The 27,874-nt window shown below is 37.5% G+C and overlaps 1 protein-coding gene across 2 annotated transcripts in view; it reads right to left on the bottom strand.

Moving 5' to 3' along the window:
* Positions 1–27,874, bottom strand: part of ube3a (ubiquitin protein ligase E3A) — a 174,950-nt gene that overhangs the window by 12,308 nt on the left and 134,768 nt on the right. For both annotated transcript variants that reach the window (XM_028800041.2, XM_051926868.1), the window contains exons 5-9: positions 22,736–22,880; positions 18,750–18,955; positions 6,851–7,015; positions 2,394–2,549; positions 2,213–2,286 (exon numbers count right to left, since the gene is read on the bottom strand). In XM_028800041.2, the coding sequence (XP_028655874.1) occupies positions 2,213–2,286; positions 2,394–2,549; positions 6,851–7,015; positions 18,750–18,955; positions 22,736–22,880 (746 nt within the window). The remainder of the gene's footprint in view (positions 1–2,212; positions 2,287–2,393; positions 2,550–6,850; positions 7,016–18,749; positions 18,956–22,735; positions 22,881–27,874) is intronic.

Raw genomic sequence — 27,874 nt, 5'->3', positions numbered from 1 at the left:
TATCAGTCTGGTAAAGGTTATAAAGCCATTTCTAAAGCTTTGGGACTCCAGCGAACCACAGTGAGAGCCATTATCCACAAATGGCAAAAACATGGAACAGTGGTGAACCTTCCCAGGAGTGGCCGGCCGACCAAAATTACCCCAAGAGCGCAGAGACGACTCATCCGAGAGGTCACAAAAGACCACAGGACAACGTCTAAAGAACTGCAGGCCTCACTTGCCTCAATTAAGGTCAGTGTTCACGACTCCACCATAAGAAAGAGACTGGGCAAAAACGGCCTGCATGGCAGATTTCCAAGACGCAAACCACTGTTAAGCAAAAAGAACATTAGGGCTCGTCTCAATTTTGCTAAGAAACATCTCAATGATTGCCAAGACTTTTGGGAAAATACCTTGTGGACTGATGAGTCAAAAGTTGAACTTTTTGGAAGGCAAATGTCCCGTTACATCTGGCGTAAAAGGAACACAGCATTTCAGAAAAAGAACATCATACCAACAGTAAAATATGGTGGTGGTAGTGTGATGGTCTGGAGTTGTTTTGCTGCTTCAGGACCTGGAAGGCTTGCTGTGATAGATGGAACCATGAATTCTACTGTCTACCAAAAAATCCTGAAGGAGAATGTCCGGCCATCTGTTCTTCAACTCAAGCTGAAGCGATCTTGGGTGCTGCAACAGGACAATGACCCAAAACACACCAGCAAATCCACCTCTGAATGGCTGAAGAAAAACAAAATGAAGACTTTGGAGTGGCCTAGTCAAAGTCCTGACCTGAATCCAATTGAGATGCTATGGCATGACCTTAAAAAGGCGGTTCATGCTAGAAAACCCTCAAATAAAGCTGAATTACAACAATTTTGCGAAGATGAGTGGGCCAAAATTCCTCCAGAGCGCTGTAAAAGACTCATTGCAAGTTATCGCAAACGCTTGATTGCAGTTATTGCTGCTAAGGGTGGCCCAACCAGTTATTAGGTTCAGGGGGCAATTACTTTTTTACACAGGGCCATGTAGGTTTGGATTTTTTTTTCTCCCTAAATAATAAAAACCACCATTTACAAACTGCATTTTGTGTTTACTTGTGTTATATTTGACTAATGGTTAAATGTGTTTGATGATGAGAAACATTTTGTGCGACAAACATGCAAAAGAATAAGAAATCAGGAAGGGGGCAAATAGTTTTTCACACCACTGTATATATATAAATGGTGGGCACAAGATAGTAAGTGGTAGGCACGAGATAGTAAGTGGTGGGCACAAGACAAAGTTGAATATGGACCAAATTGTTTCCCAGGAAAAAAAAATAAATACCATATCTCCTCAAGGGCTCTGTAAGAGTGTACAGACTGGTAACTGTAAACATAAAACCATGTACCTAAACCATTCCACACTCCTTTAATAAATCAAATCCCACTCATTTGCATTTAATATCATTACACTACAAGAGATAGGAATGACATCAAACTGAAGTAAAATCATAACTAGGTAGCCCCAAACCGCAATTTTGTAATTTTTCTAATCTAACTTTATCTCACACATACATGAAAGTATCCTGTACATACAAGATATTTTCATGTAAGTACAAGATGTCTTCATGTGCGTATGAGATAATATTTATCCCATAATTTTTTTCACTGTGCAGTTCAGAGCTTCCATACTGCCTTACTCAAGAAAGGAAATTCAATTACTAATCAAAAAAAGCTGTATGTTAAATTCTGCACTATATGTACAACCACTCACCAAATCACTGCTTGTTGTAATCTATAAATCCATTAAAGAAGCAATTTAAACAAATTATACTTAAGGAGGCACTGATGTAAATTTGAAGGCGGCAACTTTTGAATATACTGTAAAATATCATTGGAATTTAAATCAGTTAATTGTGTTTTTATAGGCTGCAAAAAAACCTCATATAAGGATTATTGCAAATTTCCAATAAAATATGTTATTTAACCTTTTTAACATATTATAAAAAAATCTCTTTAAAAACCATCCCAGATTATTAAAAGTGGCATTCTTACATTCCTATAAATTAGTAAATAATGTTCCAGCATGTAAAATGCAGGTATCTCCTAAGATCCTACTTTGCCCAAACTTGGGAATACAAATAATCTACTCCATACCCTCCCCCCAAACTACATCCACTTCAAGTCTTCTTAACAATTCAAGACTAGCACCTGAAATATTCAGACAAAAAAACAAGTAAAACTATATTTACTTTATAATTCGGGAATCCTTATTGTAACCACCATCATACTCTGTTGTTTCTTCAAGTGCTTGAAAATCTAGATTCTGTAAATTGGGGGGAACGATAAGTAAAATATTAATAAAATATAACACAGGAATGATGAGGCAATTTATTACAGAAGTAAACTGCACAAACATGTCAATATTCTTACCCTGCTTCCACAAATAAGCAGTTCAATTTCTTCAGGTCTAAATAAATATTTTAAGGGCGATTCATTTGTTACCATATGAAAACCTCTTCTGAATGCTTTAAACTGCTTTTCTACACTTTTATTGAGTATGTATTCAGCATACTGTGCAACAAATTCCTGCAGAAAAAAAAAAAAAGAAACTTGTGTTATAAAGTGTTTTTTTAAGAAGCAACTTGCAGTTCCAATAATGACATACCCGTTGGCATTTCCTCACTTCTGTATTAACTAGCAAACTGTTAAACAGAAGTTAATAGATTCATTGTTTTTCCATTCAGTAATACATAGCAGCCCACACAGCTCAATGGTCAAAGAAGGCAGAAAGATAACAATAGCAGAAAAAGTTTCTTTTTATTTTTTTAATTTTAAAAATAAACTATGTGCTTGAAACTAATACAAGTAAAATAATGATTGTATCCTGATCAAAATAGTACAGAAAATTTGATTAAAAAAAAAACAAAACAAAAAGACTTACTGTAATTAAAAAAAAGTGTAACAATAAAATATCTTGAAAAGTACTGACTGCTATAAAACATCATTAATTTTTTAAAATTAAATTAAAATGAATTAAACAATTAATAAAGATAAAAACATTTCTTGAAACAACTTTCATTTTATAAAATGTTTATTTTAGGAATCTAAAATCAACAATTACAAGTTGGTTGTTAGTACTATTAAAAAAAAACTGTCAGTGAAACATAACAGAATGTCATTTCTATTATTAAATCTTTGTTTGGTCAACAGTGCAATTACACAAAGCAACAAGATATTTTTATTTAAATCTGAAAGAGAAAAGTGTTACCAATTGGTCCTCTTAACTAGGTGAGAATGAACTTTTAAGGTCTTCAAAGCTTTATTAATTCACCGTTTGCTATAAGTTAGCATTCATATGCCTGTGATATTTTGCTCTCTCCCTGCTATTAAAGGCATGCTGAAATGGAGTCTTTTATAATCTTTGTGATGAATCCATTCCTTTTTACTGGTTGTCTTTTCTATGTATGACTTGGTTTTAAACCTATGCTTTTTAATTGATATTTTACAGCCACTGTAGCTGATGTTTGGCCTTTGATTCTAAAACAAAGGAGCACAAACTGAAGAAGAAAAAAAAATCAAGGGAGGAAAATAAATAATGGTTACACAATGGTTGTCAGATAAAATATGTTTAAATGAGTAATATTAATAAAATGGATTTCTTCTGAATTGCCATGATGACCAGTCTCTTCAGATGCATCAAAAGTCATCAAAAATACACATTCTCTCAGCTCAGCAAAAATGGAAAATGTACCATGGTTATCTCCACTACAATTAGTGTTTTGTTATTTGGGATATTTTGAGATGAATTTTCATTTGCATTTGTTTAAACATTTGATATTTCATTTGTTTCTCTGTTACGAGACTGAACTGTTAAATACACAGTATAAGGATTGGAGTACTGCTTTATTTCCACGTATATACTTTTGAGTGTGTGGCTTGTACATATTTCCTGGGTTGCTTTGAATTTATGTACTTGTATATACTTAATTATTATTGCACATTTGCACCCATTTTGTGAACCAAGTAAATGGCAAACAAATTAATCACATAATTATCTCATTGTTTAATTTGCTAGTATTCTACTACATTTTGAAAAGTGTGGTAGTAGGAAATTTACATTCCTTACAGGACCATTGGGAGGTGCAACCAATCCTGGCAGCATCACATACAAGGTTAAGAAATAAACTCGAGTAAGATTCCAGTGTATCAAAGACATATGCATACACTCCAACATTCTGATAAAAAAACACAGTACCTGATAAAACTTTGCAAATGTGTACAGAATAACAAAATTTCATGAAAGCAGTTGCTGGGCTCAGAACTAAAATAAGAAACTGTGTGGCAGTGCTAAGCACAAATAAATACTACAAACTACCCCTTTAAGGTTAGAAAATGCATTTTCAAATTTTTTTACAGTCAACCAACCATTATTGAACCAAAATATTACTAACAGCATATTCAATGGAGAACACACTTCACATTAAGATAGTTACGAATACTGAATTAAAAGCCAGAGGGATATTTTTAGCTTTTACTTCAAACATTAATCATAGCTAGACAAGTTCCATCTAGGCTTACATTCTAACATGCACAAATGAATCAATCATTTTACATTTTTATAATGAGCCTATGATATCTGAGTTAAAAAATAAATATATGTATTAGGGATTTCAATTAAAAAATATATCTGGATGAGATACTTGGGACAGTCGTGCTATTTGTTAACCAAGCAAGCTTAATAGACTTAATGATCTTTCACATTTCTGGATTGAAAACAATTTTTAAAGTTTTACTAAATGAACCAATGAACTTTAATTTTAATCTAAAAAAAACATTTTTGCAGCAGAGAGATTCTAAATTTATAAACAGCAAAACTAAATTATGCAAAGGATAAGACAAGTTTGGAGCACCATATGTATGCTAAGGCAAAACCATGCAATCTTCCATTCATTATGTATTGTTGATTGTGATGAAAAAAAAAACAGAGCAGCAATGGAGCCACATGAATTGTAAATTTAAACACTAAATGTACAAAGCATCCCCGAGGCTCACAGTCAAGTTTGGCATGGAAGAGCATGATCTCTGTGGTCCTATTTAGAAAGCATAATATGATATACAGTGGGGCAAAAAAGTATTTAGTCAGCCACCAATTGTGCAAGTTCTCCCACTTAAAAAGATGAGAAAGGCCTGTAATTTTCATCATAGGTATACCTCAACTATGAGAGACAAAATGAGAAAAAATTATGGTGGAAAAAAAGTATTTGGTCAATAACAAAAGATCATCTCAATACTTTGTTATATACCCTTTGTTGGCAATGACAGAGGTCAAACGTTTTCTGTAAGTCTTCACAAGGTTTTCACACACTGTTGCTGGTATTTTGGCCCATTCCTCCATGCAGATCTCCTCTAGAGCAGTGATGTTTTGGGGCTGTCGCTGGGCAACACGGACTTTCAACTCCCTCCAAAGATTTTCTATGGGGTTGAGATCTGGAGACTGGCTAGGCCACTCCAGGACCTTGAAATGCTTCTTACGAAGCCACTCCTTCGTTACCCGGGCAGTGTGTTTGGGATCATTGTCATACTGAAAGACCCAGCCACGTTTCATCTTCAATGCCCTTGCTGATGGAAGGAGGTTTTCACTCAAAATCTGACGATACATGGCTCCATTCATTCTTTCCTTTACACGGATCAGTCATCCTGGTCCCTTTGCAGAAAAACTGCCCCAAAGCATGATGTTTCCACCCCCATGCTTTACAGTAGGTATGGTGTTCTTTGGATGCAACTCAGCATTCTTTCTCCTCCAAACACGACAAGTAGAGTTTTTACCAAAAAGTTCTATTTTGGTTTCATCTGACCATAGGACATTCTCCCAATCCTCTTCTGGATCATCCAAATGCTCTCTAGCAAACTTCAGATGGGCCTGCACATGTACTGGCTTAAACAGGGGGACACGTCTGGCAATGTAGGATTTGAGTCCCTGGTGGCGTAGTTTGTGTGTTACTGATGGTAGCCTTTGTTACTTTGGTCCCAGCTCTCTGCAGGTCATTCACTAGGTCCCCCCATGTGGTTCTGGGATTTTTGCTCACCGTCCTTGTGATCATTTTGACGCCACGGGGTGAGATCTTGCATGGAGCCCCAGATCGAGGGAGATTATCAGTGGTCTTGTATGTCTTCCATTTTCTAATAATTGCTCCCACAGTTGATTTCTTCACACCAAGCTGCTTACCTATTGCAGATTCAGTCTTTCCAGCCTGGTGCAGGTCTACAATTTTGTTTCTGGTGTCCTTTGACAGCTCTTTGGTCTTGGCCATAGTGGAGTTTGGAGTGTGACTGTTTGAGGTTGTGGACAGGTGTCTTTTATATTGATAACGAGTTCAAACAGGTGCCATTAATACAGGTAACGAGTGGAGGACAGAGGAGCCTCTTACAGAAGAAGTTACAGGTCTGTGAGAGCCAGAAATCTTGCTTGTTTGTATGTGACCAAATACTTATTTTCCACCATAATTTGCAAATAAATTCTTTAAAATCAGACAATGTGATTTTCTGGATTTTTTTTCTCAATTTGTCTCTCATAGTTGAGGTATACCTATGATGAAAATTACAAGCCTCTCTCATCTTTTTAAGCGGGAGAACTTGCACAATTGGTGGCTGACTAAATACTTTTTTGCCCCACTGTATAAAAAAGATGAGTGACTCTTTTGTGATATGTCATGAAAAAGCTAGCCTGAGTTGAGGCAGTGAAAAAGTGAAGCAGGTTTGGGAGTGTCCTTTTTCAAGTAATGCTAGTGCAATGTATCACATTTTGATATATTTAATACTGTTGCTACATATGGCTTAGTGAAACTTATTATGTTTCCCCAATAGCAGTACTGAGTTAAAATTCTTACCTTTCTGTTTTCATTTGTAACTGGGATTTTGTCACCATTTTCTCTTAAATCATACATTAGAGGGTTTCCAAATAAATCTGTCTGAGATATCTGAAATGTGATCATCATGTCATCTTCAACACTGCCTTCATATTCCAGAAGTTCTTTTAAACTTTGATACAAAACCTGCAGCACACAAGAGAATTAACTCTAAGCTGGCATTTAGTTATAAAACTAAAATTTAGAAATTACTAAATTTTAAGGGAACCAACAAAATAAAATTAACTAAAAGGAAAAAATCAGAATGTAAGAGTTCAACAAAACTCAAAAATCTAGAAAATGCTTGACATACAAATATATAACATATATGCAATACTGAATGTTACTCCATTTTCAAATCCCATGTTTAGGCTACAAGAGAAATTTCTGTTCATCATTTGAAAGAAAATTATTGCACTTACAAGGAGAAATTACACTGCAAAATGTTAAATATACAGTAAAAACACTCAAATAACTAAATATAATGAGTGAAATAAAACAGCTACATTTTTCCTCCAATACTCTCTGCCTTTTCTTCTCAATTATGTGCCTTACTTTACACCTGCCAATCTACAGTTGTTGATTCTGAAACCATACACAAGTCCTATACTAAGGTGCCACACTAAATTCAAGATGATGCACTGCACTTAAACCCTTATGTCCTAAGAGGTTTTTGGCATTATTTAGCCTAAATTACATACCAAAAAAAGGCTAGTATTTGGCTTATGTAATAAAATAGCTTCAAATGACTGAAGAGTAAAATCTTTTTATATGAATAAAAAAAAACTTTGTTTCACACCAATATGAACTAAACAAAACACAGAAAAATTGTCATTTTTGGAATTTCTATTCAAAAAATTTTATTTTACAGTATATGTCCAATACATTTTATGATGCAGAACCCTGGAATCAATTTTCTTTTATGTCCTAGCCTGTCAGCTGTCATTATAAGTTTAGACTGAATATCCCATTGCATTGCAAAGTTGTATTGTTTGGCACAAGGTGTCCTCCTTTTTAGAAACATTTAATCTCTTGCCCCTAAACAATCTTTCAAAACAAGTGTTGCAGTTATATTTTAATCTTTTAAAGATAAAAAAAATATTTAATATATTGAATAATGAATTAAAAAATAAGTAAAATATTTAAATATCACTCTGAAGCAACAAGTAAACAATTTATAACTATATACATTGTAATAGGAGAACACACCAGGAAGGAGGATTGTTTTCATAACCGGACAGCAGGCTAGAGTAGAAGGTCAAATGGATTGGCAGGTGGGACAAAAAAATAACTGTGTCCGACCAGTATTAAATAATGGATGGAGCAGCGAAAACCAGTAATCAGGAAAAGTTCCATTCCCCATATTCCAGGTGGCAACTCAGTCAGGACGCTCACAGGGATCCCTGGCAATCGACAGATGGCGCTGTTGAGGAGGACCTCCCTACATTTTCTGTAGCCCAGAAGTGCTTCCAGGAAGACACAGCATGGCACCGGAAGCATTCCTAAGTCCAGTTTAACACTAGAATCTCTGATGCCTACGAAAAAAGTCGTAATCCTGGGCCTTGCTTGCTGCCTGTGCTACTTGACACATTTGCAAACCAAAGGTGCTGATGAAGAGGTGCAAAATCGGGATTATGACTTTTTTGTAGGTTTCAGGGATTCAAGTGTTAAAAGGGAGCCTGCTGCCACACATGAACAAGAGTCGGGAAGCAGTGGGCAACACTCAACTGAAGGATGGAATGAGGAAGAATTTGTTAATTGTGTATTTGCAACTGGTTTTGGAAAAATAAATAAATATTTCTGGATAAATAAATATTGCTCATGTAATCTTAAAAGTGTGCTCGGTATCACTATTTCTTGGGTTACGGGAGCTGCAGTGCCCCCTGATGGTTACAACATATAATTATGTACTTATTCATACCTTTACCTTTAAAATTTTTCATGTTAGTTCTTGAAACCACTTCTATTTATCTCTAAACATAGAGAAACCTTACATTTCGAAATTAAAACTTTGAAATATAATGCCTAAGTGGTTAACTGCAAAAAAATAAAAACTGAAAAACAGAGTATGAACAAAAGGGTTATGTTCATGCACTTAAATAATAATCAACCATCACAGCTTTAATCTGAAGTTAAAAGTATTAATAAAGATCACAACCAGTTCACCTTTTTCAAATTACTAATCAAAAATACATCCTTAGGTTTTTTTTGTTTTTTTTTAATAGGTGACAACATCCTGAAAAAAAAACACTATATCAGAATTGACTGCAAAATATAGCATATAACCACAGATATGTACTTTATGCAGGACTTATGCATGAAGGCAGAGAGGAAGTGGAATCTGTTTCTGGTGAAATTCCACTTTTATTCAACATTCCCCTTTAAAAGCTACTAACTCTCTATGTAAATACAATGTTCAATAAAATATGTATGGAACACTTAATTCACACATTGAATCTTGATGAATGATATATTCAATTGGAAAATCTGTACTGAGTAATACTGTGTAATTCGCTGAGAACAAAATGATGTAACAACGGCCAATGGAAACTAAAATCACCAACCCACTGAGGGCTTCATTTAACATCACATAGAAAATCAAAGTTAAAAGTTGAAACCACAGGCTGATCCAACTTGCGTGAATTTCACAGCAACTCATAAAATGACACAGTAGTTATGTATGGCCCCCACGTGCCTGTATGAACTCCCAACAACATCTGGGCATGCAACAACAGATGGTGTTCTGGGGGATCTTCTCCCAGACTTGAATCAGGGCATCAGTGAGCGTTTGGACAGTCTGTGGCACAACTTGGGGGTGTCAGATGCAGCGATACATAACAGTTCTTTTTAGTTGTTCATATAACTTGCTACCACAAATTATAAACTACATGAAAAAGTTTCACCCTGCAGCAAATAACCCAAAATTAAAAAAACAAAAGACAAACAAAAAGTAACACAATACAATAATGGCAAAAGACAAAGCAGTAATAAAGACATTAAAAACTCTTCAGATCATATAACTTGATAAACTTTGGGTTTGCAATCTAGGCTATCAGCCATGCAACCTGACTTTCAATACATTTAAATATTATTCCCATATTTACAAAAGAAGAAACAAAAATAAAAATGTTTTCACAAAAAATGGAAAAATACCATTTACTGTATGTTTATGGAAACTGCAAACTGTACTGATTACAATGGCATTAGACAATAAAGTGGTTTAGTTCATGTGTGCACATTAGTGTGCCCTGTGCTATCAAATCCATTTATCCATGTATTTTCTGAACCTGCCTTTTATGTGCAGGAGTTATACGAGTGTGAAGACGCAAAGACATATACACACCACTGCAGAAAAAACAAGGAGGTATAAAATTGTTTCAAACCAAAGTATGATTGTCTCTGTTCTGCCCCACATCTTGTTAGCTGTTATTTGTTGAGCTATGCTACCCCTTCATCTTGTCATTTATTAACACACCAGTCCAGTCACGTCCCACACGCACAGTGGTGCTATAAAAGTCTATGAAACTCACGTAAAGCACGTAGGTCCCATAATAATCATTTGAATACAATACACCCTACGTGTCTCACGTAGGCACCCCTTTATCTCTTGTTTCGGTCACGTCCGATGCGTATCTTTTGAGTATATAAAGCCCTGTGTCTGGTTAGTTGTGGTACACAGCAATTTGAACCTCTGACTACGCGCTTCTCTTTGTCTTGATCCAACCGTGGAAATCACTCGCCTATAAGTGTCTTTTAAAGCTTTATTGTTTAATGTGTACTGCCTGCCATGTATTGTTTTGTAAATCATTCTTTATCGTCTTTGGTTGTACGCCTGCATATACCTGTATGTTTCTTTTGTATATATTTCAGTTTACAACGAGGAATGCCCAGTAAAAGCCTTCAAGAAAGCTCACCCCTTGTTGTTTTTATGTGGGATGTGCAAAGTTGTTTAAGCTCTCTGCGGCCGCGTTGCACGGACAGTGATGAGTGAGGCAGAAAAGTCTCGATAACAATACCGGAAAAATCAATAAAAAATCCAATTCAGACCTAAGTCAAAATTGGGTCTTATTACTATGTTTTCAATATGTTTGTTTTTTTTACCATGTATAGCATACCACTGTAATTTTGGCTGAGTAAAAGTACACTAGTCTGTACACTTTCCATCTGGTTTCTTATCCATAACTGCCTCCAGTTTTCCTGTCAGTCAGTTCCTTCACTTTATTAAAATACAGATGTTTACTAACAGTTTTAATGGGAGGATAATGTACATGTGTAAGTACTGTGGCAGGTGGCCAGGTGTGGTCATCAGCCGCCTGCCTATTTAAGGAGCCGCCTCCCCTCACTCAAGGCTGGAGTCGGGTGAGGAGGTTGACGAGGAGAGGCCTGAAGAGTGAGAGAAGGCAGAGAAAGAGAGAAAAGCCTGGACTTGGGGAGACTGTTGGGGTTTGTGTGGCGGTGCACTTATGGATTGTAAATAATAGTGTAAATAAACGTGTGGTGATGGCTGTGAACGTGTCTGCCTGTCTGTGTCCGGGCCGCCCTATTCACAGTACATATACAAAGGTTATATGGTTAATAGTTTCTGAATATTATATGATTAATTTTTTGATAGAAATACCAAAAACATTTTATTCTAATCACGCTGTCATCTATCTAGAACAAGATACATGTCCCACATTAGCATGCTTATATTGAATTTATTTGTTCAGCCTTGTTCATTTCTATTAAATTGTATAGACTACCTAAAAGCCCAATTTAACACAAGAAATCAACTTATTTAGCCACCAGACAACACTGACTTCCTTCTAATAGTGAATTAAATTAAATTAAACAACTAAACATCTAAAATGTGTATGAAGTTAATGTAGGGCTTTATTGGCCTGTATCTACAAAAGGAAAAAAGCAGAGAAGTTATTCCTACACTAAAAAAAACAGAAAGAAGTTTACAAACACAATATTTCAGCTGTATAGCCTTCCTCAGGTATGTTATCTCCAACTGTGTTTTTGTTTTTCAGTTTGGGAATAACCTTTACAATTTTTCCTAAAATATGCATAACCAAAAACAAAATTAGTGATAACACTTTGATTAAACTATCAAATGTTATCCAGAATCAAGACAAAAATGAGAATGAAAAATGTACATATTTGATTAAAACAAAATTTTGATCTGTTTATTTAAATAGATAAACAGCTCAATATCAATTTTAAATATCAACAAATTATAGTTGTTATGGCTACTCTTTGGTGTGTTAGTCAATTTTAGTTGTAGACAAATAAACCTAACAACTATTTATGCATGATGTTCAATACAGCAAGCCAAGGTTTCAAAAGGGTTTCAAGAGTTTTTACTGTGCCAATACAGAACATTCTTTTATCTTAGTTGACTATTCAGGTAGTCAACTTCAAGCGCTGAGAACAAATGCCGGGGCCGGTGTGGTTCCCTATTTACCTGACGAGGTAAGGCGGCGGTATCGTGGCAGCAGAGCTGGAGCTAAGCTAAAAGCTAAGCATCTCGCGAGAAAGTGGCGATACAAGCCTTCGGTGCCATCTACGAACTGGCTGCACTGGTGAAAAATGTCAGGACCTACAGGGAATGCAGTTTGTTGTCTTTTTGCAAAACGTAGGTAACAACAAGCATCCCAGATGCTAATGTGGAGCTACCTGGGTTTAGCACAGTTAGGGCGGACAGAGATGCAAATACCTGCGGGAAGCGGAAAGGAGGAGGACTCGCTCTCTATGTGAATACAAGGTGGTGCAACTCTGGACATGTAAATGACAAAATCACCATTTGCTGCAGGGACATCGAACTGTTGGCCGTAAGTCTGCGTCCCTATTAGGCCGGATTTATACTTCACGCAACGCGACGCATGCTGTAGCATGCAAGCGTTGCAGTGTTTATACTTGCGCGCATACTTTGCGTAAATCTGGAGGAATCCACCAGGTGGCAGTGCGAGATATTATCACGGGGAGAACAGATTCGGCTTCGCTGTGTTGTGAATTGCCTGGAACACCCATTAATTTCCGATGACACCTTACCGCAATATCTCTGAAAAGGATGTTAAATGATTAAATCCATCAATCCAGTGATTTGTCCATTTCAGCTAGCATTAGGCACGAGGCAGAAACAATCCCTGGACAAGGCATCAGCTCATCGCAAGGTGAATGCAAGCACTCACAAAGACTAGCGTAATTTTAGTGTAACCAAATCTGCATATCTTTGGAAGGAAACCGGAGCACACTGAGGAAACCTAGCAGGAAGACATGTAAACTCCAGGCAGGGAATATCAGCGACGTGACTCCCTGCAAGACAGCAGCGCTAACGCTCCGCTACTGTGTAACCCCCATGTGTGTAGTTATTAACAGTATTCATTATTTAAACGAAATTACCGATTTATCTGTAACATACATACTTAAATGCATTTTATCATGAAAGTGATATCAAGTATAAATCTAAGGATTCTAAATGTGCAGAGAGTTAGAATATCATACATTTAATGTGCTCAATGTGGCGATCTATAGCTGGCGATCCGCTGCTGTCAGGACCGGATGGAAGCCCTAGGAAAAAAGACGGCACAGAAGACGGTATGTGAGATTTTTAAAATGTATCGTGTCATTACGATCGGGAATATGTGACACTTGAATATAAAGGCACAATGAATACATCTGTATGTCAGCATTTTGCTTCACCACAACGAACCATTCATCAAACATCGAAGCGCGCACACCAATCTCGAAGGATCCACATGTAGATAGGAAACAGAGACTCTGACGTCACATTTCAACTTTTAGCACACTCGCCCCCCGACTTTTTGCTGGTACTGCAACTTGCACATGCGTCACATTAATTTCTGAGGACCTGCTCAGAGGACGCATCAAATGAACACTGAGAAAGCGTAGCAGCCATTGAAGTATAAACGAGCCCTTACTTGCCCAGAGAATTTGGACACGTCATTGTTATTGTTTACATCCCTCTTCGGGCGGACGTGGAGATAGCGGGTGACATCATTCATTCCGCTGTTGATAAATTACAAACACAGCACCCTGAGGCACTTGTGCTAATCGCTGGAGATTTTAACCATGTGACGCTGAAAAAAACATTACCTGCCTTCTCCCAGTATGTGGATTGTAACACCCGGGGAAATAGTACTATTGACCTACTGTATGAAAACGTTAAAGACGCATACAGCTCCACCCCGCTGCCTGTGCTTGGGAAAGCAGATCATAACCTGGTTCTGCTTCAGCCTCAGGAGCTACCTATAACCACACGCTCATTCAGGAAGTGGACCCCTGAGGCAGAGCAGGCTCTGAGAGACTGCTTTAGAACTACGGACTGGGATATCCTGCAGGGATCACAGAGTGAGAACATTGAGGAGGTTGTTGACTGCACTACTACATCAACTTCTGTATGGACATTGTAGTTCCAGTAAGAACAGTACGCTGCTATGCTAACAACAGGCCATGGCTTACAAGTGACATCAAGGGCCTTCTGAACAAGAAGAAAAGGGCTTTTAAAGGCGGTGATCAGCATGAGCTCAAGCACGTGCAGAAGGAACTCCGAGTCCAGCTCAGGGCCGCGAAGGAGCAGTACAGGAGAAAGCTGGAGCAGAAGTTGCTGAACAACAGCATGAAGGAAGTGTGGGACAGGATGAAGATCATCACTGGCTGCAGCTCGAAGCAGGGTGCCACCATCGAGAGAGACGTGGAGACAGCAAACCAGATGAACAACTTCTTTAACAGGTTTGACCACCCTAACCCACTCTCACCTCGGAGTACTGCACCCTCCATCCATCCTTCTGCTGATACCAGCATAGGAGAGAGTTTGCCCCCCACCCACAATTACAGCAGCCCAGGTAAGCAGAGAGCTGAGGAGACTTCGCGCCAGCAAAGCAGCGGGTCTAGATGGAGTATCGCCCCGACTGCTGAAGACCTGTGTGCTGGAGCTGGGGAGTCCTCTACAGCGCATCTTCAACCTGAGCCTGGAACAGGGGAAGAGTCCCCAGGCTTTGGAAAACATCTTGCATCACCCCAGTCCCAAAGGTATCACATCCTAGTGAGCTGAATGACTTCGGCCTGTCGCTCTGACGTCGCATGTGATGAAGACCATGGAGCGGCTGCTGCTTTACCACATGAGGCCACAGGTCCGCCACGCCCTCGACCCTCTGCAGTTCGCATACCAGGAGAAGGTGGGAGCAGAGGATGTCATTATCTATATGCTACACCGACCCCTCTCCCACTTGGACAGAGGCAGTGGTGCAGTAAGAATTATGTTTCTGGACTTCTCTAGCGCCTTCAACACCATTCAACCTCGGCTCCTTAGGGACAACGGACAGAGATGGGAGTAGATTCATACCTGGTGGCATGGATAATGGACTATCTTACAGACAGACCTTGGTATGTGCTTCTCGGGAACTGCAGGTCTGACATTGTGGTCAGCAACACAGGACTGCCGCAGGGGACTGTACTTTCTCCAGTCCTGTTCAGCCTATATACATCGGACTTCCAGTACAACTCGGAGGCCTGCCACGTGCAAAAGTTCGCTGACAACACCAAGGTTATTATAGTTTTGCCTTTTTATGTTAGTTTTTATTTCTATATTTTTTCTGACCTTATTTGGAAATTCAGTTTAGTTTTAGTTTTCCTTCATTGTGTATTTTTAGTTTAGTTTTTATTTCACATATCTAGTTTATTTTTATATCTATTAGTTTCAGTTTTAGTTTTAGTAATTATGGCATGAAGCTCCTACAGAGTTTAGTTTTGTGTCACAATCAGACAGAACTGTGCACTTAACAGATTTAGATTCAAGTTTAATGTTAGTGGAAGCTTACTGCACCGCATGGTTTACTATCTGGTCTTGCTTTTGTCTGATAAAAACAGGCATAATCAAAACTAGATACTGAATAAGAACAATTTTACACAATTTTATAATTTTTAAAATATTTTCTCATGAAAATTACAGGGGCTTAGGAAGAACAGGGCTCTTAGACTTGAATGAGTGTGCAGACCCCACCTAGCTGTATTGAGGGAAACAATGAAAAACAAGCATGTAGTGCGAAGATTAGGGGTGGTGAGACTAGAATAGCCCATACATAAAAGGACAGTAAACCCATAATGAGCAGAGTAAGAGCAGGTAATAGGAGTACGGACGGGCATAAAACAACAAAGACAGCATCTGAGATTAAGAACAATATATACATTATCTAAACATGTTTATCCAGAGCAGGATCACAGGAAACCTGGGACCTACTGCAGCAAGTTTGGATGTAAGGCAGGAAAACTCCCTGGTATGCAATATGTATGATAAGGCTGATGTTAAGAACAAAAAGAATATGATATTTCAACTATCTATTTTGAGAGAGAGACAGAGAAAAACATTGAAAAAAGCGAGACAAATATTTTAAAATATAATTCTGCTAATGGATTACTTTCACAATATCAAGTATTTTGAGTTGTGAATATGAACTAAAAAAGATAAATTAATAAATATAGAATATCTATCTATCTATCTATCTAAATATAAAAACCCATTAGTATGTTTAGTTTTTCATTGCTTGACAGACTCTCTTCGCCTACTTACTTTTGTTTGTATCTCCTCGAGACTTTCTCATATACTCAGATATGGGGATGGATATTTGAGGAGTACACCGCAAGACAATGATTATATTTTTATATTATGTACATTAAAGAACCATCAACAACAAATCAAATCAAATTAATAATATATTGAACATTTATTAAAAAGTAAAGTTGAATAAATCGGAATCAGCAGCTGCTTGAATAAAACAAAAAAATCGAGTATGTGTTCAGGTAAAGTTCCACTTCCAGGTGATGGATTTGGCCCAGAAGTTAATACAGATCTACAACTGTGGTGTTACAACTACATGCCAAATTTCAAAGTTGCCAAAGTTGCGTTATTGTGTTTATACACACACAGACACACACACAATTCCAAAAAACTGTATTTTTGGACTCTGGGAGGTCTATAATGTCAAGATGCATCAAAATATTGAGGTCAAATTTTTTCATAATTACTTTCTGTATACTTCATATATGAGAAAGTAAAAAGGATTTCTCCTGTGCAAAGTGGCAGGTGAATTGCCATTAACAAAAAGCAGTCACCTGAGAAATAAACTGAAACGTTACTTACTCATGATTTTTCTGTCCATATGGTAAACGTTGACAAGCACATTCTGTTTTCAGGCGTGTGAAATACATCTTGATATACAACAAGTGCAAAGAAAGGTGGCACAGTAAATCGCTTTCTATTTTACACGCTTTACGCACCCGCATTCAGCTCGCTTTGTCACCGCAAATACTGTGTGAACAGCCGCACTCCGTCACCAAACGCCGATCACTGAATGAATATGTGCGGGCGGCTCGTGGGGGATGACTTTCTGTTTTAGACTTAAAACTTACAAGGGTTAAAGACTAACGGCAAGAATATTAATTCAAAAAGAAAAACTAAAAATATTTTAGTAAATTATTATTTGATTTCTGGGCGGCACGGTGGCGCAGTGGGTAGCGCTGCTGCCTCGCAGTTGGGAGACCTGGGTTCGCTTCCCGGGTCCTACCTGCGTGGAGTTTGCATGTTCTCCCCGTGTCTGCGTGGGTTTCCTCCGGGCGCTCCGGTTTCCTCCCACAGTCCAAAGACATGCAAGTTAGGTCGATTGGCGATTCTAAATTGGCCCTAGTGTGTGCTTGGTGTGTGGGTGTGTTTGTCCTGCGGTGGGTTGGCACCCTGCCCGGGATTGGTTCCTGCCTTGTGCCCTGTGTTGGCTGGGATTGGCTCCATCAGACCCCCGTAACCCTGTGTTCGGATTCAGCAGGTTGGAAAATGGATGGATGGATTATTTGATTTCAGTTAGTCTTTCCAGCTACTTTAATAGTTTCGTTTAGTTTTAGTTTTTCATTTCGGTTTTGTTAATTATATTATTTCAGTTTACGAAAATGTTTTTTTAACAATAGTTTCAGTTTTGATTTTAGTTTTCGTTGACTATAATAACCTTGGACGACACTGCTATCGTGGGCTGCATCAGGAGTGGGCAGGAGGAGGAGTATAGGAACCTAATCAAGGACTTTGTTAAATGGTGCGATTCAAACCACTTACACCTGAACACCAACAAAACCAAAGAGCTGGTGGTGGATTTTAGGAGGCCCAGGACCCTCCTGGACCTTGTGATTATCAGAGGTGACTGTGTGCAGAGGGTGCAGATCTATAAATACCTGGGAGTGCAGCTGGATGATAAATTGGACTGGACTGCCAATACTGATGCTCTGTGCAAGAAAGGACAGAGCCAACTATACTTCCTTAGAAGGCTGGTGTCCTTCAAAATCTGCAATAAGATGCTGCAGATGTTCTATAGAGCCAACTATACTTCCTTAGAAGGCTGGTGTCCTCCAAAATCTGCAATAAGATGCTGCAGATGTTCTATCAGATGGTTGTGGCGAGTGCCCCCTTCTATGCGGTGGTGTGCTGGGGAGGCAGCACAAAGAAGAAGGACGCCTCATGCCTGGACAAACTAGTGAGGAAGGCAGGCTCTATTATAGGCATGGAGCTGGGGGGTGGGGACATTAACATTATATCAAGTTATTGTCTGTTATACATTTTCATCACTTTTTAATCCATTGTTTTTTATCAATATGCTGCTGCTGGAGTATGGGAATTTCCCCTTGGGATTAATAAAGTATCTATCTAATGTTTACTGTCTTGCTAACCTGTGGAGGTAATTCTTTTCTAAACCTAGTGTAAATGTGTCTTAAGATATGTATCCCCTACTACTAATGACTTAATGTAAAATTATGAGCTATACCATTATACAATAATTAATAACACATGAAAAGACTATTGCGTAACAAAATTAGGAAAAAGGAACCCTGGTATTACCGGATGGGAATCTGCCAAATCACGAAATGTTCCTTTCTTTCCCATTAGTTTTCTGTAGACAACCATAGGGAAGTGAACATCCAGGATGCAGTTATTGTAGATTGCCAGTCCCAGCACAATGCCAATCAATGTGAACTGACCCTCGGTTTCAAAGGAGGAGGGATTGAACCAAAACAATTTTGTTGTTTCATCATATGTGAACATTCCTAAGAGAAACAAAATTAGTTTTTAATATAATTAGCACAAAACTCTATAGACTAAATTATTTTGGTATACCACTAGGGTATCCAACAAGTGCATTTATTTATAACATTACAACACTGTACAATAATCATAATATTTAAAGAACTGCATTAATCTAAAATACCTTTTTGAAATATAAAAACTCAACAGTAACATTAAATAGGTACAACCATTTTTTAATTGCAATGTAATACTTTTTTGTGATTAAAAAATAACATCAAAAACATGAAAAATATAAAAATACAATCTTTGGGAAAGACCAAGAAAATGTCTGAAAAGCAGGCTTTATAAATATTACAACTTACGATGTAGTATTTTGAAGATAGGAAAACTATCAATTTTAAAAATGAATCACTGTTTCTATCTCACACTAATACTTGTTGTATAATACTTACAGGGTATGGGGCAGGAATCTGCCTCAAGTACTCAAGTACCACAACTACTTTACAAAATATGTTGTTTATTAACATTTTTTAGGTTAAGTAAAGTTGCATTTAAAATCTTTGAAGAATACTTTGAAACTATGCTTATAAAATATTATGGTCTTCAAGTCTGATGAATGTAAAGGTAGCACACCTCAAAAAATTAAACACAAGGCCACATATACAGTTAGGTCCATAAATATTTGGACAGAGACAACTTTTTTCTAATTTTGGTTCTGTACATTACCACAATTAATTTTAAATGATGCAGTTGAAGTGCAGACTTTCAGCTTTAATTCAGTGGGGTGAACAAAACGATTGCATAAAAATGTGAGGCAACTAAAGCATTTTTTTTAACACAATCCCTTCATTTCAGGGGCTCAAAAGTAATTGGACAATTCAATTCAATTTTATTTGTCATTTAGCAGAACATCCAAGATGTGCTGCAGAACGAAAATACGATGCACAAGACATTAATAAAAACACATAGTTAAAATCAGCCTACAATAAAATACGAAAATGATTCATTTAAAAGACGAACGGCAGTAGGAAAAAAACTGTTTTTAAACCTGGTAGTCCTACATTTCAGGCTGCGGTACCTTCTGCTTGAGGGCATGAGGGAAAAGAGTTCAGAGGCAGGATAAGTAGGGTCTCTAGAAATCCGCACAGCTCTGGCCAGACAGCGTTGTTTTGCCAAATCTTGTACATTAGGCAACGGGGCTCAAATTAAATAACTGGAAATAAAATGTTCATTTCTAATACTTGGTTGAAAACCCTTTGCTGGCAATGATAGCCTGAAGTCTTGAACTCATGGACATCACCAGATGCTGGGTTTCCTCCTTTTTAATGCTCTGCCAGGCCTTTACTGCAGCGGCTTTCAGTTGCTGTTTATTTGTGGGCCTTTCTGTCTGAAGTTTAGTCTTCAACAAGTGAAATGTATGCTCAATTGGGTTAAGATTAGGTGACTGACTTGGCCATTCAAGAATTTTCCACTTCTTTGCTTTAATAAACTCCTGGGTTGCTTTGGCTGTATGTTTTGGGTCATTGTCCATCTGTATCATGAAATGCCGCCCAATCAATTTGACTGCATTTAGCTGGATTTGAGCACCGTGTTTTACAGATGATGTGGTATGCTTTGGATAATGAGCTGTTCCACACCTTCTCCATACTTTTTTCTTGCCATCATTCTGGTAGAGGTTGATCTTGGTTTCATCTGTCCAAAAAATGTTTTTCCAGAACTGTGCTGGCATTTTTAGATGTTCTTTAGCAAAGTCCAATTTAGCCTTTCTATTCTTGAGGCTTATGAGTGGCTTGCACCTTGCAGTGCACCCTCTGTATTTACTTTCATGCAGTCTTCTCTTTATGGTAGAATTGGATATCGATACGCCTACCACCTGGAGAGTGTTGTTCACTTGGTTGGCTGTTGTGAAGGGGTTTCCCTTCACCACTGAAATGATTCTGCGATCATCCACCACTGTTGTCTTCCGTGGACATCCAGGTCTTTTTGCGTTGCTGAGTTCACCAGTGCTTGCTTTCTTTCTCAGGATGTACCAAACTGTAGATTTTGCCACTCATAATATTGTAGCAATTTCTCGGATGGGTTTTTTCTGTTTTCGCAGCTTAAGGATGGCTTCTTTCGCCTGAATGGAGAACTCCTTTGACCGCATGTTGTCTATTCACAGCAAAATCTTCCACATGCAAGCACCACACCTCAAATCAACTCCAGGCCTTTTATCTGCTTAATTGATAATGACATAATGACGGACTTGCCCACACCTGCCCATGAAATAGCCTTTGAGTCAATTGTCCAATTACTTTTGAGCTCCTGAAATGAAGGGATTGTGTTAAAAAAATGCTTTAGTTGCCTCACATTTTTATGCAATCGTTTTGTTCACCCCACTGAATTAAAGCTGAAAGCCTGCACTTCAACTGCATCTGAGTTGTTTCATTTAAAATTCATTGTGGTAATGTACAGAACCAAAATTAGAAAAATGTTGTCTCTGTGCAAATATTTATGGACCTAACTGTAAACCTAAAATCAGATGTACTAACACAAATAAAACCCCTGGCCAGTTGTAAAATTTAAAAACTATACAACACTACACCTGGTAATAACTGAACAATATAAAATGTCAATGTTACCAGATAACTATGAAAAAATTATTAATTTCACTGCGTCATAAACTGAAATCAGGAACAAGGAGATGAAAGCACAGTTACAAGAAAATGTAATTTATTGATTTTAGCTTGGCTTCCAGTATCATGATTCCCCTAAAACTAGCACTGAATCTCAGAGCTCTTGGACTGAACACCACACTGTGCATCCTCTTTACTGGGAGACCTCATGGTTTGATGCTTTTACAACAGAAATAATACAACTCTCCATCATGATCAGCAGCCATACCACATGCATTTCAGAACAGGTCATCCACTTGCAGCTAAGCATATTCGGTCCAGCCAGTACTTGGATGGGAGACCATCTCGAAAAAGCTTGGGGTGAGCTAGAAGAGGTGCCAATGGCCCAGTCCAGTGACGGGGATGCCGTGCTGTAAAAATGGCACTCTCCTTCAGATGAGATGTAAAGCTGACGTCATAAAAGATGCTTGTACATCCTTCATAAAGAGCAGGGTGTATCCTAGTGTCCATGCTAAAATTGTACTCCATGGCCTAGTCACTGTGGCCCCCTAATCATCCCCTGTCTCTAACTAGCTAACTAACTCACCAATTCACCACCTAATAGCTGTAGGGTGGTCAGTGTACTAGCACAAAAATGGTTGCCATCACATTACCCAGGTGGATGTTACACATTAGTGGTGGCTGAAGTGCCTCCCCACTCACTAAAGTGCTTTGAGTAGTGAGAAACACATAAATGTAAAGAATTATTAATAGGCATTATATTATTGGATTTGTTAATTTATATCTTTGAAAGGGTGTCACTTTTTGGGAGGAGCTTGAGTTTCTGTTTCGGCCTACCTGAACAACACTGTTTATTATGCACAAAAATTCTACGTTTATACCTGTCTTATTTAGAGTTTAGTATCCAAGTCTGAGAATACGAAAAAGGTCTTTCACAGTTATTGGGGTAAGGCTGCATTTTGGGCATTATTAAACTGTCCCATGATTATTACTGAAGTGTCTGTATCATGGAAAGCCATAAATGATGGAAGTGGTGCATTTAAGCTATGTTTCATTTAAGTAGTTTGTTGTCCACTGAGTGTAAATACAGAAATGTAGTTGATAACTACTAGATGCCATGTTCCAGATATTTTCTATGCTATTGTGTTTTATTAATTTGGGTTAGAAGAAACTGGACCTCCTTACCTATATCAGGGTTGAATATTTCTTCCACTACAAGTTGAAAAAATTCTTTGGACACACCTCCTTCATCAACACCTTGCTCGCCTTCAAACTCTACATAAAGTTGTTTCTTCAAGTCTGCAGGATTTTCCATGGCAATCATTTCAAGCTATAGCAAAATAAGGAAACCAAGGAGCAAGTAGGAAAATAATAAAAGACAGATAGGACACAGGACATTTTCAGTAGGATAACACTTAACTGGTTTATTTTCAACATATGAAAGATGTATAATAAAAAGAAATGTTCAATTAAAAACTGAAAATAAAATTCATAATCCTGTACTGCAGTTTATAGGCTGCTCCTCCCAGTACAGTATTGTAAAGTTGTCTCTTATTCATTAGTAGATCATCATTACAATTACCAGATAAGAATACTAAATTAAAAGCTGTTTTTGGCAAGATACATGTCAGATATTAAGGCTAGGAAAGAAGACAGATGATAAATGACAGTCACTTTACATAGTACCGTCAGTTAGCTATGGTTGATTAACTCACTTGTTTCATTTAATTTTGAAATGAAGTAGAAGTGCTTAATAAAACAGACCTGTAAATGCCTGGGGTTTTCAATCAAAGACATGAAATTAGGGTTAGGGGTAGCCAGGGTGCTTGTAATGGTGTTTTCTATGACAGGTACTATACGAAGACTGGATGTTACATATTTGAGAATCTATGTAAATGTAAACTTTGTTATAATGCTCACTATGAAAACCACTCTAAAGAAAAAAAAAACTGAAATTATACTGTTTTTGATTTATTTGTCTAGTGTTTTGTTTTTTTTTTACTATTTCACTGGTTTCCACAATTCATTACAATGCCTACATAAGGCTCAATAGACATTTATATGTTTATTCTGAAGAGATATGTTCTCAACTACCAATATGCAGAGGGGGAAAACACAAGCATTCTGAAAAATCTAGGTTATAAATGGTTTAGCATTTTTACTTAAGTGATGATGACATCTATAAGTTACTTGTGGATACTAAAAATCTTTCTAATTTTCCTTTGAAAAACTGATTTCATTGTCATAAAATTTTGGTGGAATGGGATAATAAGATAATAAGCAGAGTACTAGTGTAATTGATTACAAAAGATTTTACATTGGGTATTAATCCAAATAGAAAAGTTAGATTAAATTATTGTTAAACAAGTAAGCCCGCGATTCGCTAGCGAATCGGAAATCCAAGAATGGCAATCAGTTTCTGTTCTGTCCGATATTTGATGGATGACATATCATGGAGGGTGGGTGCGTCTGGGGAAATGTCATTTAATTCAATAAGCATATCTGTACTAAAGCGGTTTCGTTTTGTGGAGACGTGATTCTGTTGCCTTTGCTGACACCGACTGCTGGCAGAGTGGAGCACAGCACGTGTAGTTTACAGGTTGCGGTGTTCGTGTGCCAGCCACTGAGTCGGGGAAGCCGCTGGGTTTGAGTCTGTGACCGTTATGTGATCTATATTACTGGCACAGTGGATTAGAGCAAGTGCAGTGAACAGGTTGTGTTGTTTGGGCGCCACCTACTGACTCTGGGAAGCTGCTGCGTTTGACTCTGGGGCGTGCGCCACGGCGCAATATGCGCCTCGGTGGGAAGCCACTGTGTGATGACATATCATGGAGGGTATATGCGGTGGTGTGGGCGGTCGCGTCCGGGCGGCTGTACAACCTGGCGTGCACGCTTTACCTCCGGTATAATTCACAGGTCATAGGCATGGTAAAGTTTCCATTTAATTCAATAACCCTATTTGAACTAAAGCGGTTTCTTTGTGTGGGCGCCTTCGTTCATTGTTTGTATCCATGACTGTACAGGTTGTGTTGTCTGGGCGCCACCTACTGACTCTGGGAAGCTGCCGCGTTTTGAGAAGCCGCTGCGTTTGACTCTGGGGCGGGCGCCACGGTGCAGCACGTTGTGTTATTTGGGCGCCACCTACTGACTCTGGGAAGCCGCTGCGTTTGACTCTGGACTCTGGGGCGGGCGCCAAGGCCGCAGTGCGCATGTGCCTCGGTGTGTCCGCCATGTAATTATTATCATTCAAAGACTTCTGATAAATTAGCAAAGATTTATTTCCAAAGTCCACAGATTTTTGATAAACATTCAATGTAAAGTAATACAAAAGGCTTAATGTTTTTCATAATTGCTTTGTGCAGAACTTTGTGATACAGGATAACACAAAGAGAACACTAAAAAGCTTGTTAATACACTCGATTCTGTACACTGCATTTCTTTGATATACACTTGTAGCTGATGTCACATTAACTCGTACAAACTATAATAAAACTGCCAAATTTGAGAATTTTTGTTCTTTCTTTACTATAAAACTATAAAGTACAGTTAAGATAAAAATATTGTTATTGTGTTATAATTAGAGATGCTTCGAATAACTGGGTGACATCAGCTGAATTTCATACCAAATGACTGGACTGAGTGTCTACAAGTTGGTGGATCACAAAAAAAACAAAAAAAAAAACAAGATTTTAAAAGATTCTGCTTTTCTAGGCTTTATGACAATGAGGTTACATTGATCCACTAAGCAAAGTGCTATGGTTGGTTGGTTGGTTGGTTGGTTGGTAGGTAGGTAGGTAGGTAGGTAGATACTTTACTAATCCCAAGGGGAGATTCACAGAAAAAAAGGTTGTGAGTTGCAAAATGTGTAGGTCTCACATCATATGGCATAAGATTACAACAGAAATGCACAAACATCTGAACACAAAACATACAGTTATAGGCTCTGTGGAGGAGGAAGACTCGCCGTCATACCAGTAAATTAAATGTCACTTCAGCATTATGTGATACAGGTACATAATACTGTTTCTGCTAGGCTAGGCATAAAGAAATTACTTTCGGTATGAAGTGAGGAATAATTCATGTCATAGTCCAGCCTTCCACAGTGCAAATAAAACATTATCATATATGACAAAGTTTTATGATCAGCGACTAAAAAATAGGTGTCATTAGCCACTAGCTAGTAAACGTTCATATTTTCATTTGCCATATTTGTTTTTCTTTTTTTGATGTAGTTTACTGCTAAATTATGGTGCTGCATTACACACTTGCATTCACATGTAACATTAGCACGTGTGTTTATAAATAATATTTGCTCAGAAACAAGTCCCTGTCTGTGCAAAGGAAATCAAAAACTCAGTGAGAGTGCAGTGGTGAATCAACATCAACCTTGACTGAAAGGCATTATCGCTCATTCGAAGTAAAAAAGGCAGGAGCGGGGTGGAAAGGCGAAAGTTCCAAAATAGTTAGCTGTTGGGATTTCAAATGGATTTTATACAATCTGGAGGAAAACGCGATAATGTGCAAGTGTTGCAGCAGCAAGCCTAGTGTAGCCAATAAAACAGATTTTGTGTTAGGATCACACAGTTTTAAAATGTGCAAATCCAACAGCACACTTTCACCAGCAAATTACATGCGGCAGGCTGCAACAGTGTGCTGGCTACAAGCAAATGTGCCAAAGAATCTGCGGGGGTAAAATGTTTCCTGACATAAAAAAGACAAATGATAATGCAAAAAGATGTGAACTTTCAGGTAAAATAAACTTGACATACTACATAGTAAAGGGAAGACCAAGTTTCACACAGGTGAAACCGCTTGTTTTACTATAAAAGGAAAATAGCCTAGAAATTCCACTAACATATGAAAATGATGTTCATTGTGCTTCAAACACAGACTGTACACTATCTGGTGGTCAGATATTTACATGATGCTTCTCTTTCACAGAAATTGGGGGGGGAAAAAAACTTAAATTATATGTTTAATTTTGATGTGTGATTCAGAATACACAAGTCAAATTTCAAGTAGTTCATTTTAAAAAAATTGTAAAATTGTATTCAAAACTGCTTATTCAGTAAAACGTTCCATTTCATGAATTTTGTGCATATGTTCATATAAAAAAAAAATTAACAATCCAACTAATCGATTAATAGACAAAAAATTGCCAGATTAACCTATTATCAAAATTTATTGTCAGTTGCAGCCCTTGTAGGTTGTAATTAAAACAAGCATAATTTGTTTGAGATTTTTTGGTAAAGTCATTTGTATCATGGATAAATGTTTTGTACACTTAAATTCTGCTTGTACTCATAAAAAATTTAAGGGATTTTATTCATTTTAGTAAAAGTTTCACGTAAATGGAACTGAATATAAGCCTATAATCTGTCCACAATATTTGATATTGTCAATAAAAAATGAACACCACCTGTTTATTTTAATATAGAAACACATAAATATATAAAAGTATAAAACACTTTAAGACATGTCATAGGGCTTACACATGGCTATAAATAACAAAAAAAATAAGTTAAATAAAATGAGGATTGTCAATCTTGATACCCCCCTCGTAACTGCCATAAATTGCAGGTTTTTATTTTTATACTATACTCTGTAAACTCTATAGATTGGTATGTCTCAAACGCCTAAACTAACACCGAAAATGAAAACAGAGTGATACTCACAAAGATCGCAATTCTTAACCATTCTAGTAACTGGTTTAAAAAAAAATGTAAATCATCTGACCATATCTGCATTCTATATGCATCGAACTACAGTTATAAGATTGTTGTCGAAGAATCAGGCAATTATTTTAACTAGTAGGCGTAACTAATAAAGGGTTCACTGTGTGCGTGTGTATATTACATATATATATATATATATATGTACACACACACACACACACACACACACACACACACACACACACATATAATACATATACATATATATATATATATACATACAGTACTGTGCAAAAGTTTTAGGCAGGTGTGAAAAAATGCTGTAAACAAAGAATGCTTTCAGAAATATAATGATTGTTTATTGTTATCAATTTACAAAATGCAAAGTGAGCGAACAAAAGAAAAATCTAAATCAAATCAATATTTGGTGTTACTACCTTTTGCCTTCAAACCAGCATCAATTCTTATAGGTACACTTGCACAAAGTCAGGGATTTTGTAGGATTATAGTCAGGTGTATGATCAACCAATTATACCAAACAGGTGCTAATGATCATCAATGTCACACGTAGGTTGAAACACAGTCATTAATTGAAACAGAAACAGCTGTGTAGGACGCTTAAAACTGGGTGAGGAACAGCCAAACTCTG

The sequence above is a fragment of the Erpetoichthys calabaricus genome, chromosome 4 (assembly GCF_900747795.2).
Source record: "Erpetoichthys calabaricus chromosome 4, fErpCal1.3, whole genome shotgun sequence".
Taxonomy (NCBI): Eukaryota; Metazoa; Chordata; class Cladistia; order Polypteriformes; family Polypteridae; genus Erpetoichthys; species Erpetoichthys calabaricus.
This window is presented reverse-complemented; position numbering and strand designations above follow the sequence as displayed.